Source organism: Crocuta crocuta, unplaced genomic scaffold, assembly GCF_008692635.1.
Source record: "Crocuta crocuta isolate KB4526 unplaced genomic scaffold, BGI_CrCroc_1.0 scaffold134, whole genome shotgun sequence".
NCBI lineage: Eukaryota > Metazoa > Chordata > Mammalia > Carnivora > Hyaenidae > Crocuta > Crocuta crocuta.
Genome location: NW_027530183.1, coordinates 3,489,282 through 3,510,349, shown reverse-complemented (window position 1 = coordinate 3,510,349; position 21,068 = coordinate 3,489,282). Strand labels below are relative to the sequence as shown.

At 36.1% G+C, this 21,068-nt stretch overlaps 1 protein-coding gene across 9 annotated transcripts in view; it reads left to right on the top strand.

Annotated features, from left to right (window-relative positions):
- The window catches only part of PTPN13 (protein tyrosine phosphatase non-receptor type 13), a 199,399-nt gene that overhangs the window by 72,402 nt on the left and 105,929 nt on the right, over positions 1-21,068 (top strand). For all 9 annotated transcript variants that reach the window (XM_077765150.1, XM_077765152.1, XM_077765151.1 and 6 more), the window contains exons 4-6: positions 9,408-9,473; positions 13,045-13,230; positions 18,102-18,189. In XM_077765150.1, coding sequence (XP_077621276.1) covers positions 9,408-9,473; positions 13,045-13,230; positions 18,102-18,189 — 340 coding nt within the window. The remainder of the gene's footprint in view (positions 1-9,407; positions 9,474-13,044; positions 13,231-18,101; positions 18,190-21,068) is intronic.

Sequence of the window (21,068 nt, the reverse complement as noted above, 5' to 3'; positions counted from 1 at the left end):
ATATGCTTTCTATTGATGGTATATAAAACTTTTTTTAAAAATAAAACTCAATGCGTAGCACAGTATTGTCTGTATTGTGAATAATAGTAAGTGCTTAGTAAGATCTTGATGCATAAAAATATTCTCTTCATTCAATGGAACTTGTTTTGTAAAATATATATGTACAGTTGTATGAAAAAATTTACCTCAACTATCAGCTCTATAAATACGCACTTTTGGGGCACCTGGGTGGGTCAGTCAGTTAAGCGTCCGACTTTGGCTCAGGTCATGATCTCACAGTTCGTGGGTTCGAGCCCCGCGTTGGGCTCTGTGCTGATGGGTAGCTCAGAGCCTGGAGCCTGCTTCAGATTCTGTATCTCCCTCTCTCTCTGACCCTCTCCTCACGCTGTCTCTCTCTCTCTCTCAGAAATTAATAAAAAACATTGAAAAATTTTTAAAAATACATACATACATACATACATACGCACTTTCATTTATTTGCCGTAAAGTTTTACTTTTCAAGATAACATGTGTCCTTAGAAACTAGACAGGTTTATACAGGTCACACTAAGCTTTTTGATCCTCTGGCTTTTCTGTTTTACTTGGTAATTGTTCACTTCCTGCTTGTATGATACATGATGTACTTAATTTGGCAGTTCTTTTGAAATCAGTTTGATGTTATTGGAAGCTGAATTTAATTCTTGTTGTGATTTGTCTTCAAGAGTATTGATATGCTCCAGGGATTTGTACTATATCCCTGATAAACTAAAGGTATCTTAGTTTAAGTGTTTATTGCCACTAATTTGCAATCTAAATATCAGGAATTGTGGCTCTTATTATCTCTGTTCTTCTGGAAAATCAAGGGTCATCTTTATAAGAACAGTACTGGAAATTCGCTCCTCTAACCTTAGCAGAAGCCTCAATTGAACTTGTCAAAAAAGACCAGGAGTGCCTTGCTGGCTCAGTTGGTAGACTATGTGACTTTTGCTTTTGGGGTTGTAAGTTGGAGCCCCGCATTTGGTATAGAGGTTACTTAAAAATACAATCTTTAGGGGCACCTAGATGACTTAGTAGGTTAAGTGTTCCAACTCTTGATTTCAGCTCAGGTCATGATCTCACAGTTTGTGGGAGTGAGCCCCGTGTTGAGCTCTGCGCTGATAGCACAGAACATGTTTGGAATTCTCTCTTCTATCTCTATGCTCCTCTCCCTGCCCATGCACATGCTCTTACTCTCTGTCTCAAAATAAATAAATAAGCATTAAAAATCAATTAAATCTTTTTTTATAAAAAGACCAAATATCTTTACCCACGTTATACTATACTTACTGTATATTAAATCTTATTAATGCATTCTTTCTTGTCTCCCTTCTCATTTGTTTATTCATTCATCCATAAATTTGACTAGTATACTTGTTATGTGACAGACACTATGCAGATCACTGAAGAAGAAACTCCAGGACTGTCTAGTACCAGAATCCAAAATGTGGTAACACAATTAAATTGAAAATTTTCAACACTGGGGTTGTGGAGATGTCTACCTCACACTCACTAGGATAGCAACTATCAAAAGAACAGAAAATAGTGTTAACAAGGATGCAGAGAAAGTGGAACATTTGTGCACTGTTTTTAGAAATGTAAAATGGTGCAACCAGTGTGGAAAACAGTACGGAGTTTCCTGTGTGATCCAACAATCTCACCTCTGGGTATATATCCAAAGGAATTCAAAGCAAGATCTTGAAGAGATATTTGCATACCCATGTTCATTGCAGCATTATTCTTAATACCCAGGAAGTTGAAGCAACTCAAATGTCAGTGCTGGATGAATGGATAAAGAAAATGTGGCATGGGTAAATGTGGCATGGGTGACTCAGTTCGTTTTAGTGTCTGACTTTGGCTCAGGTCATGATCTTGTGGTTCAATGAATTTGAGAACCATGTTGTACTCTGTGCTGACAGCTCAGACCTTGGAGCCTGCTTCAGATTCTGTGTCTCCTTCTCTTTCTGCCCCTCCCCTGCTCATGCTCTGTCTCTCATTCTCTGAAAAATAAACAACATTAAAAAAAAAAAAAAAAAAAAAGGAAATGTGGCATATACATCCAATGAATATTAGGCAGCCTTTAAAAGAAGGAAATCCTATCACACGATACAACATGGGTGACCCTTTGGACATTATGCTAAATGAATAAGCCAATCGCAAAAAGACAAATACTCTATGATATACTCATGTTAAATATCTACTAGTCAGACCTTAGAAACGTAGTTACCCAAGGCTGATGAGAGGGTGAAGGAGGAATTTGTGTTTAGTATATATAGAGTTTCAGTTTTGCAAGATGAAAAAGTTCGAGAGATCAGGTATACAACAATGTGAATATGCTAACACTGCTGAACTGTACACTTAAAAATGATTAAAATGGTAAATTTAACATTATATTTTGTAGCACAACTTTTTTTTTTTTTTAACAAATAGTTTATTGTCAAATTAGTTTCCACATAACACTCAGTGCTCATCCCCACAAGTGCCCTCCTCCATGCCCATCCCTCCTCCCCCCCACATCCATCAATCCTCAGTTTTTGTCAGCATTCAAGAGTCTCTCATGGTTTGCCTCTCTCCCTTTCCCCCACCATTTCCCCCCTTCTTCTCCACCTTGTTCCTCCGTCAAGTTCCTCCGAATCCTCCTATATGTGTAGCACAACTTTTTAAGTGTCAGATGTTATGATTGTGATAGGTACGGAGCTCTATACAAGTTCAGTTCTTTTTAAAGTATCATCACTTCAACATACTATTTTCCTCTAGCTAATAAACTAATTTATGATAATACATTATTCAGAGCTAATGGCATTGTTACTCTTGTCAGGTAACATAATTTTATCATATTAGTCTTTTAGTATATAGGATCTTTTATATTTGAATAATTCTTATGATGGAAATTTAGACCATGAAAGAGAGACATAGGAGACCAAAATAGACCCTAAAACATATCATTGCAGCAGACCCTTGCGGCTAGTTTAAAATGAGTGGGTCTCCTCCAGATACTCATGGTTTGAAGTATATTTAAACTAATGTTCCAAGCCTTATAGTCCTTAGAGTAAAATAAGTTGTCAGATAGGTTAAGCTAGTAGGGTATATATCAGAAACTAGCTGAGTGTACTTCTGAAATATGTCAAGTGTGGTGAGATGTAGAAGGCAATGGGTAAGAGGGGAACAGGTTAATTTTAAAACTAGAAAATGCCGACCTGCTGATTTGATCTTTCAAAATAATTTGGAGTGGGAGGAGCACTGCCTCCCACGAAGTACTGAAACAAAAGAAGAGTTATGGCCAAGTAAATTTGTACAATTGTTTTACATATTGGGATCTTAACCCATGATACCCTTCAAAGTCAAAGGAATGGATTCAGGATGCTATTAAGATTTTTTTAATTATATGCCAAGAAAATATGAATACATGTATTTTTCTGGATAGAGAGCTCTTGGCTTTTATCAGATTCTTTGTAAAAGGCTGAAAGTCCATGACTATCTGCTGATAGCTTCCAAGTTTATATGTCATTTTTTTTAATCCTTATTCATTTTTTTGAGAGAGAGAGACAGAGACAGAGACAGAGACAGAGTGCAAGTGGAGGAGGGGCGGAGAGAGAGGGAGACACAGAATCTGAAGCAGGCTCCAGGCTCTGAGCTGTCAGCATAGAGCCTGATGCAGGTCTTAAACCCCCTAACTGCAAGATCATGACCCAAGCCAAAGTTGAATGCCCAACCAACTAAGCTACCCAGGTGCCCTTCAGGTTTATATATCTTTAACACAAAGCTCTTTAATTTAAATATACAGCCACATATTAGATACCTCTACCTGAATGTCCCACAGACATCTCAGACTCACTAGATCTGAAACTAAATTAATTTTTTTCACACACTGAGACCTTTCCCCTCTTTTGTGTGCTCCCTGTAAATAAATGGACCATTATTTCCCCAGTTTGCAAAAGAAAAACTCTAAGATGTCATTCTTAACTTTTCATTCACTTCAGGCCCTCTCTCCTAAGTCTAGTCAGTGATTAATTCCTGTTGATTCTAATTCTTTAGTATCTTTCCCATCTGTCTATTTCTGTTAGTTTTCACTGCTTCTTCCTTGTCCAGTCCATCATGAATGACCAGTGCTACAAATACTTTCTAATAATCTCCCTACCTCCAGTCTTGTCTCTGTCCAGTTCATTATTTAAACTAGTCAGTGCATTTTTGAAAACCCATATTTTATATTATCCCTTTGCTGTGTAAAATTCTTCAGATTCTTAGGGCATCTGGGGAGCTCAGTTGATTAGCATCCAACTTCAGCTCAGGTCATAATCTTGTGATTCGTGGGTTCGAGCCCCACGGTCAGGCTCTCTGCCGTCAGTGCAGAGCCTGCTTTGGATTCTCTCTCTCTCTCTCTCTCTCTCTCTCAAAAGTAAATAAACATTAAAAAAATTATTTAGATTCTGCATTTCCTTTGAAGAAACTTAGACTCCTGACCAAGACCTTTGAGGGTATATGCACCAGCCTTCTCTCTGAGCAGTCTTTATCTCAAGCTTTATATCTCAGCCATTCTGGATTTACTTCAATGTCTTGGATGTGCTAAGTGCTTTTTTTCTACTTAGCCTTTGCACATGACTGTCCGTCAGCTCTGAATACTCTTGCAGGTCATCTCAGCTCTTGCCTCATCTCCTCATTGCCTGGCTACCTTTTCCTGTAGATCTACAGTTGTATCTTATACCTAATTGTACTCTCTTGTTCACCACATTATCTTGTCTTTTTACCAAAGTAGAAAGTTTGAGATAGAACGGGTCCTGTCTGTCCTACTCATTATTATATCCCCTCTGCTCTCTACTGGTGGTTCTCAAAGTGTTGTTTCCCAACCAGCAGCATCAGCATCATATGGGAACTTGTTAGAAAAGCAAGTTTTCAGGGGCACCTGCGTGGCTCAATTGGTTGAGCATCTGACATAGGCTCAGGTCATAATCTCACAGTTGTGAGTTTGAGCCCTGCATCAGGCATGCTGCTGTCAGCACAGAACCCACTTAAGATCTCCTATTCCCCTCTCTCTCTTTCTCTCCCCCACTCATGCTCTCATGCTCAAAAATAAATAAAATATTTTCAGACCCCACACCAAATCTACTAAATCAGAGACCAGAGAGGTAGGACCCTGTATCTGTGTTTTACCAGATGATTCTGATCCATAACAAAGTTGGAGAACCATTGCTGTATGCCATACCCACCACTTAGGAGATGCTCAGAATCTGTTGAGTGAGTAGAAACAATTCAGGATTTTTTTTTGCCCAAAGATATTTATGTTTTACTGCTATTAAATGGGGAGCCACAAAATCTCAGGGGGTTTTGCTAAAAGGAGCTGTGTAGCACACATAAAGCGGCTCTTATTTCTTCAGAGAGATCACTGGGTGGCAGGGATCTGCATATCAGACTGCAGTGTCTTACCCAGTGTCTTATGATCAGTGAGCCAAAGCTCTGAAAACTTTCTGTCTCTTTAGAGAATGGGTATAGAGGTAGAGGGTATTCTTTGAACCTTCTCAGTGATGACTGTTTCATTATTATCTCATTTTATTTTTCAACAAATATTTATCAACTGTGGGTTCTGAGTAAAATTTCTGGCTTTGTTACTTGAAAAATGTGTGACCTCATGCAACTTGCTTACTGTTCTATGCCTTAGGTGATTTCTATATAAAGAGATGATGATAGGGGCCCCTGGGTGGCTTAGTCGGTTAAGCGTCCGACTTTTGCTTAGGTCATGATCTCGCGGTTCGTGGGTTCGAGCCCTGCGTCGGGCTCTGTGCTGACTGCCAGCTCAGAGCCTGGAGCCTCTTTCAGTCTGTGACTCCCTCTCTCTCTGACCCTCCCCTGCTCACGCTGTCTCTCTCTCTCTCTCTCTCCTAGAAATAAATAAAAATATTAAAAAAAAAAAAGAGATGATGATAGTACTTGCTTCATGGGGTTATTAGAAAGTTAAGTAAGATAGTACCAGTAAAGCACTTAGAATAGTACTCCTCACAGAGTACTATTATTATAGTGTGTTATTATCTACTTCTGTTATATGTTAAGTGCTCTTGAAGGTCTTAGAATAGAATAGTGAGTAGGACAAAGTTGTTCCACTGATGGACTTTACATTCCAGCTCATTATAACTAACTGTAAGACAAAAACATATTTTGTTCCCCATTAGTTATATTAACTAGCTCACTCAAGTGCCCTCCCGTCCATACATATTTTCTTTGTGTCTTTATCTCTGACTCTTCTCTTTTCACATATCCACTTAATTAACTGAATTTCTTAAGTCCACTTCCCAAGTCTAGCCATGCTTGTCCTTTCTAATGCCATAGGCCTGAGAACTAGGATAACTGATGGTAAGTTCCAGTCTGAAAGCCAGCAGGCCTGAGACACAGAAAGAGCTGATACTTCAATTCAAGTCCAAAGGCCAGAAAAAAGGTGGGCTCCTAGGTGACTCATTTGGTTAAGAGTCTGATTCCTGATTTCAGCTCAGGTCATGATCTCTCAGTTTGTGGGTTCCAGCCCTCTGTGCTGACAGCCAGAGCCTGCTTGGGACTCTCTCTCTCCCTCTCTCTTCCCCTCCCCCACTCATCTTTGCTCACTCACTCTCTCTCTTTCTCTCACTCACTCAAATAAACATTAAAAAAGTTTTTTTTATAAAAAGCTGATGTCCTAGTTCAAAGGCAGTCACACAGAAAGATATTTTATATTTCTCCAGAATGGGTAAAACATTTTATTCTATTCAGGCCTTCAAATGATTGGATGAGGCCTACCCATATTAGAAAGAGCAATCTGCTTACTCTACTCAGTCTACTTAATTAAGTGTTCATTTTATCCAAAAAACTCTCAAAAAAATTCCCAGAATATTTGACCAACTATCTAGGCATCCTGTGGTCCACTCAAGTTGACACAAAATTAATCATTATAATATATACCTAGGTGATCAGCAGGTGTACAGTATTATAACCTAATTTTAATAATTGTGCTACTAACTTTATATAGTCATTTATAAAAATCATTAATATATAGTAACTCATTTAGCATATTGATAAGTAAATATAATAAAGAATCTTAAAGCACTGACAACATCTCAGAGACTCACAAATCAATAGTCATGTGTTAAAAGAAATATATTTGAATATGTAATTAGTTTTTTATGCTAAAGCCATGAAGTGTTTTTGGCATATGAGGGGTTCACATACAAGGCTCTTTGAAAAGAAATCAAAACTAAAATATGCAAATAGCCTGCACTATGCTATCTTAAACTTAATGTACATTTAATTAAGACCTGCAGGCATGAATTGAATATCTACTGTGTACAAGCTCTGCATTAGTTGCTAGGAGGTATACTAAGCTATGTTAAAAACACTTCCTCCAGGAAGACAAACATGGACACACCATAACTATATTATAGGCAGTATTAGTTAACTGTTTCATTAGACATGCAAATGAAATATAACTGTACATGTAAGAGAGAACACTTTATCCTGTTTGGGAAATTTTGCATATCATACATCTCTAGACCATCAGTCATGTCTAGGAATTTTATTGACAGATGAAGAAAAATTCTTGGTAGAAAGAACTACTCAAGAAAAATTGAGAGAAGGATTTATTTGGCCAACAGAAAATTGTTTTGCAGTGCTGAAATGTTTAGGTTGTAATAGGTGAAGGAGTATTACAGAAGGAGAACTTACAAATCTGTCTAGAAAATGGAAGTGGAGGCTAGTCAGACTAAGCCTTGTTTATTATCATAAAGAATTGGGATTTTGTTTAAGTTGGGAGCTATGAAAATATTTGAAAAGAAGTTCTTTTCTAATCTGTGATTTGGAATAATTTAGGAGGCAAAACTGAAGTAAGGTTAAAGTGCTGTGAGGATATAAAGAGCCAGTTTTACTTGTGCATACATACCTCACCTTTTTCTGAAGAGGATTAGAGAGTTTCCAGAATTAAAAAATAAAGGTGAGAAAATAAGAGCACAGGTGAAAATAAAGGCAAGAAAATAAGCTGATGCTGGGATAAGATTGGTGCAAAACAATACACATAGTAGGATTACACAGTATTGATAGAGATGGGCTAAAAGTTTAGCCCTGAATTTCTTCACAGGAGGGGAAAATGGGAAATGATTACTTGCAGGATTAACCGTCCTCACTTTCATCTTGCTTCCTGTCTCACAGGAAAGAAGTAGAAGCAGTCAGAAGAAACTTTTTCCGGGATCCCACTACCAGATTACTCACCTAAATCCCCACATTCTCTGCCTCCTTACTACAGATGAACTGTTTGCACTCTGTAACGCCAACTGCTTCCCTTGTGCCTTAACCTTTCACCCTCTTCCACTTACTCAGCAATGTTCTGCCAGCAACCTCGCTGTCTCCTGTACTTCCAGTTTTCCCTGTTGAATCACTTCTATCGGCAAAAAATGTGTTATTTTTTTTCATCTTTAAGAAGCAAACAATGTAAATAAAATCTTTTTTCACCCAACTTCTTTCTCCATCTCCTACCCCATCCGTTCTTAGTAAAAAACTGCTAATCAGAACTTCAATGGGAAATAAAACAACTTTCAATTTTAGTATATGTGCTGCCGAAGTGAGCACAATAAAACAACTTTCAGTGAGATTTTTTTTCCTATTTCAGACTGGCAAAAATCTAGATCTTTGTAGCACATACTATAGACAAGTCTTGTGAAAAAAAAATCTCTTCTGTTGCTGGTAGAAATGCAAAATACTACAACTTCTGTGTAGGAGAATTCAGAAATGTGTATCAAAATTACAGATAATTTACACCTTTTTCCGTAATCTCAGAGAACCAAGTCAAGAGAAACACTTGCAAGTACAAAATCACATCACCTATATCTCTCGTTAATATAAAATGCAAGTACAGAGTTATTTTAAACTTTCTGAAATTTTATAATGAGGGGAGAAATTAAAAGATGTATCTGTGGGGCACCCGGCTGGCTCAGTCTGTAGAGCACATGACTCTTGATCTTGGGTTCAGGAGTTTAAGACCCACATTAGTCATAGGGATTATTTAATTTAGAAAAAGAGAAGAAGAATACTCTGGTTTCTCCTTAGATTGAATAAATCTTTCACCTTTTACTTAAAAAAAGGAAGGAAAAGAAATATAAGTATTTGTGTGAGTTTGCATAAGGAAACTTGAAAATAAATAAGAACTAATAAAATTATTCATGGATGATAGGGTAAGGAATAAAGATGGAAATTTGTTCTGATCATTTCTAGTCTTTAAGTTCTTACATACTTTTATGCAAAATATGAAATGATTTTTTCAAATCATGTGTTATACTTTAGTACAAAAACTCATGAATATACAATACTTCCTAATTTTTTTTAGTACTTGTAAAAGTTTTAAATTTTATTTTACCATAAAATTATTTTTAAAATTCTATCCCTAGATCCATATATATTCTCTTGGAATGACTTTGTATTGGGGAGCTGATCATGAAGTGCCTCAGAGCCAGGTAAGTCAAACTGTCACATCTGTACAACTTCATCCTTTTTAGAAAGCTGTTTCCTGTATTTATATATGTTTTACAGCATGTTGTCAGGCATACCAGCATTTCTATCCTGTTCACATTAATGTCATACTCTCAGAAGGAAATAATAAAATACTAAAGACATTATTGTTCTTAGAATGTTCTTAGAATTTATAGCAGTAACTATCCAGGTTTCAGCAATTTAGTCTGAAATGTAGTGACTTCTTCAAAAATTGTAGCAAGTCTATGTAATTTCTTCTAACTAAATGACTGATAAGAATGATTATAAGTGTTGATGATTTCAATCTTGAACTAAAGTGATGACCTTTTTTGATGCAGAAGCAAAGAAATGATAGGTCTCTAAGTATAGTTTCTACTTCATTACTTTTTTTTCTTGTCACTTCAAAAGCATACTTCACTAAGCCTTTGGCAACAGACACCAATAAAACAACACTCTCTGAAGTCTTAGGCTCTAATGACCATTGGACTGTTTCTAGTCCTTATTTTCTAAAATAACCGATTCTTTAAGAACCAATATGAACACAATAATAAATAGTAATTGAAACTTTAAAAATATCTTTATTTCAGGATCTGGGTAGCTCAGCTGATTTAGCATCTGACTTTTGATCTCAGCTCAGGTCTTACGTTCAAGTCCTGCACTGGGCTCTGCATTGGGCTCCATGCTGGGCATGAAGCCTACTTTAAAAAAAAAGATAACTATATATATATTTTTAATAGTTTATTGTCAAGTTGGTTTCCATATAACACCCAGTGCTCATCTCCACACATGCCCTCCTCCATGTCCATCACCCTCCTTCCCNTTTTTGCATCTGTATTCATCAAGGATTTTGGCTTGTAGTTCTCTTTTTTTGCTGGGTCTCTGTCTGGTATGGGAATCAAAGTGATGCTGACTTCATAAGTCTGGAGGTTTTCCTTCGATTTCTATGTTTTGGAATAGCTTGAGAAGAATGGGTATTAATTCTGTTTTAAACATCTGTTAGAATTCCCCAGGGAAGCCATCTNGTTGCTACACAAGGCCAGATTTCATTGTTTCTCATTGCCATGTAGTATTCCATGGTATAGATAAACCACATCTTCCTATGAACTTTACTAGGGTGTTCTTTAACCTCCATGTTTTTGGAGGTTTTCCAGATTTCTTCCTGTGATTGATTTCGAGTTTCATAGCATTGTGATCTGAAAGTATGCATAGTATGATCTCAATTCTTTATATTTATTGAGGGCTGCTTCATGTCCCAGTATGTGATCTATCTTGGAGAATGTGCCATGTGCACTTGTGAAGAAAGTGAATTCCATGGCCTCAGGATGTAGTGTTCTAAATATATCTGTCAAATCCATCTGGTCCAGTGTGTCATTCAGATCCATTGTTTCTTTAGTGATTTTCTGTCTAGTTGATCTATCCATTGCTGTAAGTGGAGTATTAAAGTTCCTTGCTATTAGAACACTCTTATTAATAAGATTGTTTCTGTTTGTGATTAATTGCTTTATGTTTTTAGGTGTTTTCGCATTTGGTGTGTACACATTTATAATCATTAGCTCTTCCTGATGGATAGACCCTGTAATTGTTATATAATGCCCTTCTTCATCCCTTGTTACTGCTTTTACTTTAAAGTCCAGTTTGTCTGTTATAAGTATAGCTACTCCAGCTTTCTTTTGACTTCTAGTAGCATGATAGATACTTCTCCATCCCCTTACTTTCAATCTGAAGGTATCCTCAGGTCTAAAATGAGTTTCTTGTAGACAGCAAATAGATGGATTTTGTATTTTTATCCATTCTACTACCCTATGTCTTTTGATTGGGGCATTTAGTCCATTTACATTCAGTGTTATTATTGAAAAATATAGGTTTAAAGTCATTGTGTCCTTTGAAGGATTCATGCTTGTGGTGGTGTCTCTGTTACCTTGTGAAAAGATAACTATATTTCATCAGAGCAAAGATTTAACATACAGAATTGGGTTTTATTTCAGGTATTTAGAAGTCAAAAACAAAAATAAGTATAAAGGTTTGTTTTAATCAAGTTAAAAAGTAACTGTCGTTTTAGGCTTTTATTCTAAAATTCAGACATCCTAAGATCCATGAAAGATGGATTATATCTTCAACTTGGTTTGGTCTCATTTTGTATCATGAAAAATCCTCCGTTTCAGCTTGATACATAGAAGTGAATGAGTTAAATTATTACTGGATATATTGGTATATATTATACATATATGCAAACTGTGATCACAGCCTATGATTAACACTTTATACCCTTCAGTTAACTGAAAATTAAGTTAATATCAATAATGCGTAAATTGGAGAGGAAATATAAACTTTTACTAGTATTTCGGTATCAGAAATCATAATCATTTAGCAAATATTCAATACCATTTCCTTTTTTTTTAATACAAATAGTTTATTGTCAAGTTGGTTTCCATATAACACCCAGTGCTCATCCCCAGAAGTGCCCTCCTCTATGCCCATCTCTCCCCTCTCCCCCACATCCATCAGTCCTCAGTTTATTCAATACCATTTCAAAAGGTTAAGCCCCTGTATTGTGTCAGGCACTGTACTAGATACTAGGAATAGAATGGCCCATGCCTGTGGAGTACATCCATGAGTTCAGGCAATCAAATAACCAGTTATAACAAAGTGTGAATGCTGTGGTAGGGAAATGTGGAGGATGCTGTGGAAAACCAATGTGAGCCTTTAACTCGAGTTAGAGAGTTAGGATGTGTTTCTTAAAGGGTATTGTATCTAACATGAGATCTAAAGGATAACATAATACACAAATGAATGAGAAGCAGAAAGGATGGACCACAGGAAAAGCATGTTTCAACCAAAGTGGATGTACCAGTTTAATCTCCCACCAACAATGCTTTTCTCCTTATCAACATTATCAGTCATTTTATTTTCAGACATTCTGTTTAGTTGTGTATTAGCTTCTTTTTGTGGTTTTAGTCTGCATTTCTTTGTATGCCTATTGGGCATTTGGATATAATATTCTACAAGTCATGTCAATTAATTAAACAATCTAACATTCCAGTTTCTCTGTTTCACCAACATAATGAGAACTGATATTTAAATGACTTGAGTCATTACAGTTTTTGAAATTTAAGTTAGCATGAGAATGTCAAGTTCTATTTAATGTATATTGAATATGTTACTTTTTATCAATTGTTAAGAAATCATTTATTTACCCAAAATGTACACACACACACACAAACTCACTCACTCACTCACTTACAAAACTGATTACCAAAATATTTGAATAACCAAGGAATTCCATCTCTTTATTATACACTCCCCCACCCCTCAAAAAGTTTTCTGTGAGACTTCTTATCTTGGGAGATGGGTGTTAACTGTCTTCTGCTAGTAATTTTTTTGGATTATGAAAAGATAAAATGCAGTAAAATATATATACTGGAAGAGAAGGAGCTCATTTCCTCCAAGTATTTGAAGTGTGTTTGGTGTGGTTCCTATGACTCCTGCCATGACTTGTCTCTGTTAGATAAGATGTACCCACACTTCTCAATGTGGCTTTTTCTTTCTTTACGTTAGCCAATCAAGCTTGGAGATCATCTCAACAGCATACTGCTTGGAATGTGCGAAGATGTTATATACGCCCGAGTTTCTGTCCGAACTGTCCTGGACGCTTGCAGTGCCCACATTAGGAACAGCAACTGTGCGCCTTCATTTTCCTATGTGAAACAGTTGGTCAAATTGGTTCTGGGAAATCTTTCTGGGGTAAGCCGCATTTCCAACTGGTGCAGATAATCATATTTTAAAATTTAGCCGAATATCACAGCATTTTTGTTAAAGATAGATTGGTATCATTTTCTCAACAAAGACAAGGAACAGGAGATTAAATTTCCTGTTCTAATGTTAATGGTTTATTTGAAACAGTACTTAAAATTTAGAAGGCAGTGCAATGACATAGTCTCCTGGATTTCTTGAGAATTAGTCTTTTTCTAGAACTTTATTCCAGCAAGTACTACGGAGTCACAGCATGTTAGAGCTAAAAACATCTGCTCTTGCCTCCTTTCTGACATCCTCAGCAAGTGGTTCTGTCTATTATGAAAATGCATTGACATACAAAATGGCTTTTGACATTAGTAATGCACTTTGTTGCTTTAGAACCTCTTTCTTGGACACTTACTTGTCTGGACCCCTGGCTGTTCCTGAAATCCTCCTCACCTTCTATGGACACTGTCACCTGGTGGGCAGGGGTGATACATGCTTGGATCCCTGCTAGATGCCCTGAGACCTGGACTCTCCCATTCTCTCTGTTGTCTCAGATCTGAAGAATCCCAAAATAACAAACCCTGTATCTGTCATCCCACCTCCACATTTCTTGAGCTATATTCTACCCTATTTGCCTAGTGTGGATACCCCTTGGTTTCTGATATCTATCTAGATCCAAACTTTACCTGCTCTTACCCTTTCAAGTGAAGTCCTCCTCCTTTGTGTGAACCACAGATTTGCCACTGTTGCACAGTATTCTTGACAGCTTTTTACTTCTTCCTTAGGGGTCTAGTTCTGTTATCTTAACCAGAATGTTGTATGGCTGGCAGGCGTACATCCAAATTCCACACAGTTTGCCAATCAGTAAGAAACAGTCTCATAGATTCTTCCAGGCAAATGGTTTGTAAACTGTACCCCATGCAGCCTTTGTACTTCTTTAGTGAAAGGAATACAGGTAATAGAGATGGAGTGAATGAGATTCTTGGCTGCTGATTTCCCCTCCTTAACTGAGCTGCTCCAATTATAATTGATTATTTGTTTATATTCCTGCATGTTACTTTTTTAAACAAAGGTGCTACTAAAAATATATGAAAGCCCTCTATCTAAACCAGAGTTTCCTAAATATTTTCTTTACCCAGGCGCCCCTAAATATTTTCAAATATAGTTTTGTGGGAGATGCCTGGGTGGCTCGGTCAGTTAAGTATCTGACTTTTGATATTGGCTCAGGTCATGATCTTATAATTAATTAGTGGGATTGAACTCCACGTCAGACTCTGCACTGACAGTGTGGAACCTGCTTGGCATTCTCTCCTCCTTCTCTCTCTGTCCCTCCCCAACTTGCAGTCTCTCTCTCTCTCAAAATAAATAAATAACCATTTTTAATTAAATAAATACAAATTTCTTTATGATCAAATAATTTCAAGGAAAACTCAGTATTTAAAAGAAATTAAAATATATTTTCACTGCAGAACTTCTCAGAGACTTTAATACACTAGACTGTTACCTTCAAGAATGATATGCCTACATGTAGGTGAAACTTATTTGGGTCCTTTTTTTTTTTTTTTTTTTAAAAGATTTTTCCCATAATACTAATGTTCTGTAGGCTCCCTTTGAGAAATATTGATCTGTACCTACTCTTTCACTTTATAAATAAGTAAGGGAATTGAGACTCACACAGCTTATGGGTGTCTGTTTCCTATTAGTTCAGGGATCTTTCTAGTATACCACACCTCCTCTAAGACTTGTCTTGCTGTTTTTTTCCCTACGGTAAAATTACTGGAATTACTTTTTCTTCCCCTTTCTAAATTTTTTTTAATGTTTTATTTATTTCTGAGAGAGAGAGAGACAGCATGAGCAGGGGAGGGACAGAGAGGGAGACAGAATCTGAAGCAGGCTCCAGGCTCTGAGCTAGCTGTCAGCACAGAGCCCGACGCGGGGCTCCAACCCACGAGCCGTGAGATCACGACCTGAGCCGAAGTCGGACACCTAACTGACTGAGCCACCCAGGCGCCTTTTTCTTCCCCTTTCTATGAAGAAATATTCCTCCATGGAATTCTATTATCCTTCTATTAGTTGCCCATATTAGATAAAAGATCTCCATCTCTTTACATTTAGTATTTAGGTCAGTTTATTGCAGAAACTATTTGTTGCTTGTCTACATATGAAATCTGTGTTAGATACTGCAGATAGATATTAATTTGAATAAAATATTTGCTCTACGTTCTAAGGGCTCTTATTTAGAGACCATTTGCTTAATTATAAAATATAGAAAAGGGTATGGAAAGCAACACAAGAAGAATTTTAAAAGCTTTTTGAAGATTTAAGGGGAAAGAATACAAATTATGACTGCATTGAAAAATAGCACTTTGAACTAGATCCGAAAGTCTAGATAGAAAGTAATCTAGGCAGAGGGACGTAATCCTAGATAAATGCTGTGAAGCAGGAAAGAGCAGGGTATGTTTGAGGAATGATATTAAGTCTAAATGGGGTATGTTGTAGGATTGTTTAAAAGGAGAGAAGAATAGAAGGATCAATCAGGGTGTGAATATGGGGAGCCTGTCTTTCCAGAGGCAAATTTCTAAGAAGAAACAACACTGTCCCCGTCATCTTTCCATTGCTCTTGCTAGTATCACTGGAGAGAACTCCAACAGCTACCATTTTGGGGTTTTTTTTTAAATGTTTATTTATTTTTGAGAGAGAAAGAGACAGAGAGCAAGTGGGGGATAGACAGAGAGAGGGGGAGATACAGAATCCAAAGACAGCTCATAGCCTGACACGGGGCTCAAAATCCTGAACCACGAGATCATGACCTGAGCCCAAATCAGATGCTCAAACAACTGAGCCACCCAGTGTCCCTGGATTTATAATCCATATTCAAACACATTTCACTAATGGAGGAATATTAAAATATGTGTGTTTGTATGTGGGTGAACAAATATGTATGCATTCTGGTGCCAGATTTAAGTAATTTCTCTTCATCATTATCTCTCCTTCATTTATTTCTTGGTGTTTTTACTCTAGTTGATCATCTAAATAAAGCTAGTGTTCTAGTTTTTCATCCCTAATCATGTGGAATTTGATCTAATTTGATATACTTTTATTTTATTTATTTTTTTTTAATAGTTTATTGTCAAATTAGTTTCCACATAACACTCAGTGCTCATCCCCACAAGTGTCCTCCTCCATGCCCATCCCCCCTCCCCCCACATCCATCAGTCCTCAGTTTTTGTCAGCATTCAAAAGTCTCTCATGGTTTGCTTCTCTCCCTTTCCCCCACCATTTCCGCCCTTCTTCTCCCCCTTGTTCCTCCGTCAAGTTCCTCCTAATCCTCCTATACGTGCAAACATATCCAGATGGCCAACAGACACATGAAACGATGTTCAGCATCCCTCCTCATCAGGGAAATACAAATCAAAACCACACTGAGATACTTTTATTTTATTTTTTAAGATAATATGCTTTTTTTTCACCAATACATTTTTTATTTAGTTCTTTATTTAATTCCTGTATAGTTAACATACAGTGTTAGATTAGTTTCAGGTGTACAACAATTCTGTAGATTATTACTCAGTGTTCAGTTGCTCATCATGATAAGTGTACTCTTCATCCCCTTTACCTATTTCACCTATCCTCCCACCCCTCTTCCTCCTGATATCCTCTATTTTATTTTATTAATTTTTTTAAAGTTCTTAGTTTATTAATCTTCTCTTGAGAAATCTGCGTGTTCACCACAGATAAAGTCACTGCAGAATCTTTTTACTCCTTCTGTTGTTCGGTCTCCAGCTCACTGCTAGGTATTTCATTTCTTTTTGCTAACACCAATATTGGCTTTTGCACAGTCCCCTTGACTTTCTTTATTCCTGTTCTTGTGTTCCTTTCACTGTTTTCTTGAGGTCTTTTTCTTCTCATATGGGCCATGTCTTGCAAGTCTATGTTTGGGTTAATTTTTCTTTGCATAATCCAAGGAATCATAAATCATTCAAAGCCAGTTGTCTTACCACCACCAAAATGAGTTATGAATCCAAATACAAAGATGATACCTGATGTGGTCTTGTACATTTCGGCGAGCTTTTCCCAAATTTCTGTTGTAGGTACTGTTGCCTTTCTGGGATGAAGAATATCAATGACCATTTGTTTCCTCTGAAGTAGTCGGTTGGTTATGAACTTCCCAGTCCAAATAGTTAACTGTGTCATTTATAATGGCACCCAAGCTTCAAGCAGCCAGGGAGGGAAAAAATGACATGCTTTATTTTAAAGGAGTACCCTCAGTTAAAGTTATTAAAGCTTAAGACTACTTACACATTTTATTATAAGGAAAATTTAAAAGAGCATTGATTTAAATTTAATTCTAATCCCTCAATATGTTCATTTAGTTTAAAGCATTTCTCAAATGTAATTTCTGGCAGGACAAGTCTGGAAAATTATTTTTGAAAATTATTTAAGTCAATACCCTCAATGCATAGTTACAATCAGGAGAAAATTTTTATTGTACCAGAATTAACATGTTTTTCAAATTATAATCTAACTTGACAGATTAATGTAATATTCACAAAAAAAAAGAACTCTTCAGGTTTACTGTTTTCAGATGTAACTCATTTTAACTACTTTAGTTTGGCTAACTTTGTTCATTGTTTAGCAGATTAATTGCTCTTCTATAACTCTGCCTTATCTTTCATTTCCTGAAGATGAATTGACCAGAACTGAGCTACATAAATCTTGTTGAAGGAACACAAATTACAAGTAGCAAGTGCTGAGTGTCTTTAGTTAATGTTTTACTCCAAAAATTGCCTAACTAGTGTCATTGTGTAGACAATTACCATGAAAACAAAGGGAGATTGTTTTCTCAAACTTGATTTTTGATTATCTGTGTACAGACAGATCAACTTTCCCGTAACAGTGAACAAAAGCCTGATCGAAGCCAGGCTATTCGAGACCGATTGAGAGGAAAAGGGTTACCAACAGGTAAGAATATATTAATAGGAAATTTTTGAGCTTTAACCTTATTTTTGTTTCTTTTATGAAATCACACTTACCTGACTTGGAAATCTGATTATTGTGACTGTAATTAGAATACAACTATGCAGAAGCCCCTGGGTGGCTCAGTCAGTTAAGCATAAGGCTTCAACTCAGGGCATGATCTCGCAGTCCATGAGTTTGAGCCCTGTGTTGGGCTCTGTGCTGACAGCTCAGAGCCTGGAGCCTACTTCAGATTCTTTGTCTCCCTCTCTCTGCTCCTCCCCTGCTCACACCTCTCTCTCTCTTTCTCTAAAAGGTAAATAAACATTGAACAAAAGGATTCCCTGCAAAGTGGAAGCAGGGAATTGACAGGAACAATAACTATATTAATATATAAATCCATTAAAATTATGCAGAGAACATTACTAAGACAGCCAGGACTCACATAGTAAATCAATTCCTTTCCAATATTGTTATTACAGCAGTAATATCATTTATTTGCTTTATCATGGAATTTTATTTATTTTTATTTTATTATTTTTAAATGTTTATCTTTGAGAGAGAGAGAGGGATCGAGGGAGAGGCAGAGAGAGAGAGGGAGAGAAAGAATCCTAAGCAGGCTCCGAGCTTTTAGCAGAATCCCATGCGGGGTCCAAACTTAGAAACTGTGAGATCAAAACCTGAGCCAAAACCAAGAATCGGATGCTTAACCAACTGAACCACCCAGCTGCCCCAAAAACTGCATTTTAAAGCAAGGTGAAACAGACACATACAAGTTCATATACATAAACACTATTGAAACAAAGTTTCAGAAGGCAATATTATATTTTACGTAGCCTGTTTATTTCTTTGTTCCTTTTTTTTTAGATTTAATTTTATATTTTTTAAGTAATCTCTACATCCAATGTGGGGCTTAAACTCACAACCCTGAGATCGAGAGTCCCATGCTGTCACAACTGAGCCAGCCGGGTGCTCCTGCTGCACTCTGTTTTCTATTCTGTTTCTTATTTTAATCAGAGTCACAACCCCCTAAGTTGATTTATGACCAACTAATTTTTTGACTTGCAATTATCAAATACTGTTTTAGGTTACAAGATAGTTAGTAAATAAAACCTGACGAAGAGTGGTTTTGCTGTTTACAAATAACATTAGATAACTATGGTTCCTATATAATTGCTTTTTTAAGAAAATTATTACAAATCCCAAACATGTAAAATGAAAGCAGAAAAAATGAATATTTACATGAAAATTTTTTTCACTGTTAAACTTCAAGCTTGGCTCACTTGTAAAACGAACTTTTGTTTTTGCTGATTATCTTTGTTCTCTGTTTCTCAAGCAATATTGATAATTCTGATAATCTAAACATTAACAAAAATATTTGTAGGTGAAGAATCTTACTGTCTTAAATCTTGTGCCTGGGCAAAGTAAATGTAAATATTGCTTAAATATATTCTAATAAAACATTCTAACTGATAATAGATTAAAAAGCTAAGATGTTTAACTTTTTAATTTAATCAGATAATCAGGGCACAGCTGTCTAGTTAAAACCTAAAAGTCTTATTGTGAAAACTAAATATAGACTCTTGATTATCTGAACCAAATGTTTTACAGAATTCAGAACTCTCATATTGAGAAGGAAAAATGTGCCCTTAGCAAGTATACTACTTAACTTGAGAAGTCAAGGAAAAGTAATAAAGTTGTTTCTGATGGAGTGATTCTGTAATGGTTCAGTTAGTTAAGTGTCTATTTTGGTACTGTTTTAGTCATGGTGAATAAGGACTCCTTTTCCGAAAAGGTATCTTTGCTTTCATACCGTCAGTATAATCAATTTATTTCTGGTTACGTAAGGTTACTTTTTTAATACATACATTATTTATACATGGGTCAAAAAAAAAAACAGAAGATAGACTTTGTTTAACTTTTAGCTTTTGCAATGCTTTGATGACAATTTGAAAAGTGTTTTTAAACTTTTCTTGTGTTTCCTACTGTACTTATGTCCATACACACACACACACACACACACACACACACACACACATTTTCTTCTTGTAGGTAAAAATCTTTCCCTCTATTTTAAAACTATACTATGACTTGAGATATGATATAGTGTGAACTTTGGTGCACTTTGTTAATCAATCAAATTTTCATTTAGTCTCCTATTTTAGAACTGAATAATAGAATATTATAGTTAAATGTCAATAGCAAGCCAAAAGAGTCTTTTTCAAGAAGACATAATGAGCACTTTAATAAGTGAATGTTACAAAAGAAGTGATTTTTAGTGTTAAAAGAAGTGATTTTTCTTTCTCTTATTTATCATCTTTTTAGTTTCTCTTCCCTTTCCCCCATCCCTACCCCTCCTTCCCTCACTCGCTTTCCTCCATTTCTCTCTCTCCTAATTTATTTCTCTTTCCTTTCTTTCTCTAATCTCTTTCTGGAATTCTCTTCTATCATTTCCTACTATGATTAAATGGCCATGTTACAGAATTGAAGTTGGTTTGCTTCTTATTTGTTGAGTTAGTAACTATAATGTTATTAATTGTTATGTTTTAAATACAGTTTTTCATTTAAAAAAAAGAAATGCTTCTGTATATAAATAGTCCCCCATTTTATTCCGTTCCATCATGTATTCTATAGAAAACAGAAAGGGTCATCTTGCCATATTTAAAGACTCAAGTGTTAACATAGTTTAAATGGCATTACTTTCAATCATTCAGTCTTATTGTTACAGAGAGTAATTATCACATACTATTTTAGTGTTAGCAGTTAGAGCCGGAGCTGAATCTATACCTACTCCTTAACATACTTTAAATAGCAGGTTATTTTATTGTCACTTACATTTATACATATTTATACATATTTTTAAATAAATGTGTATACAAAATTAA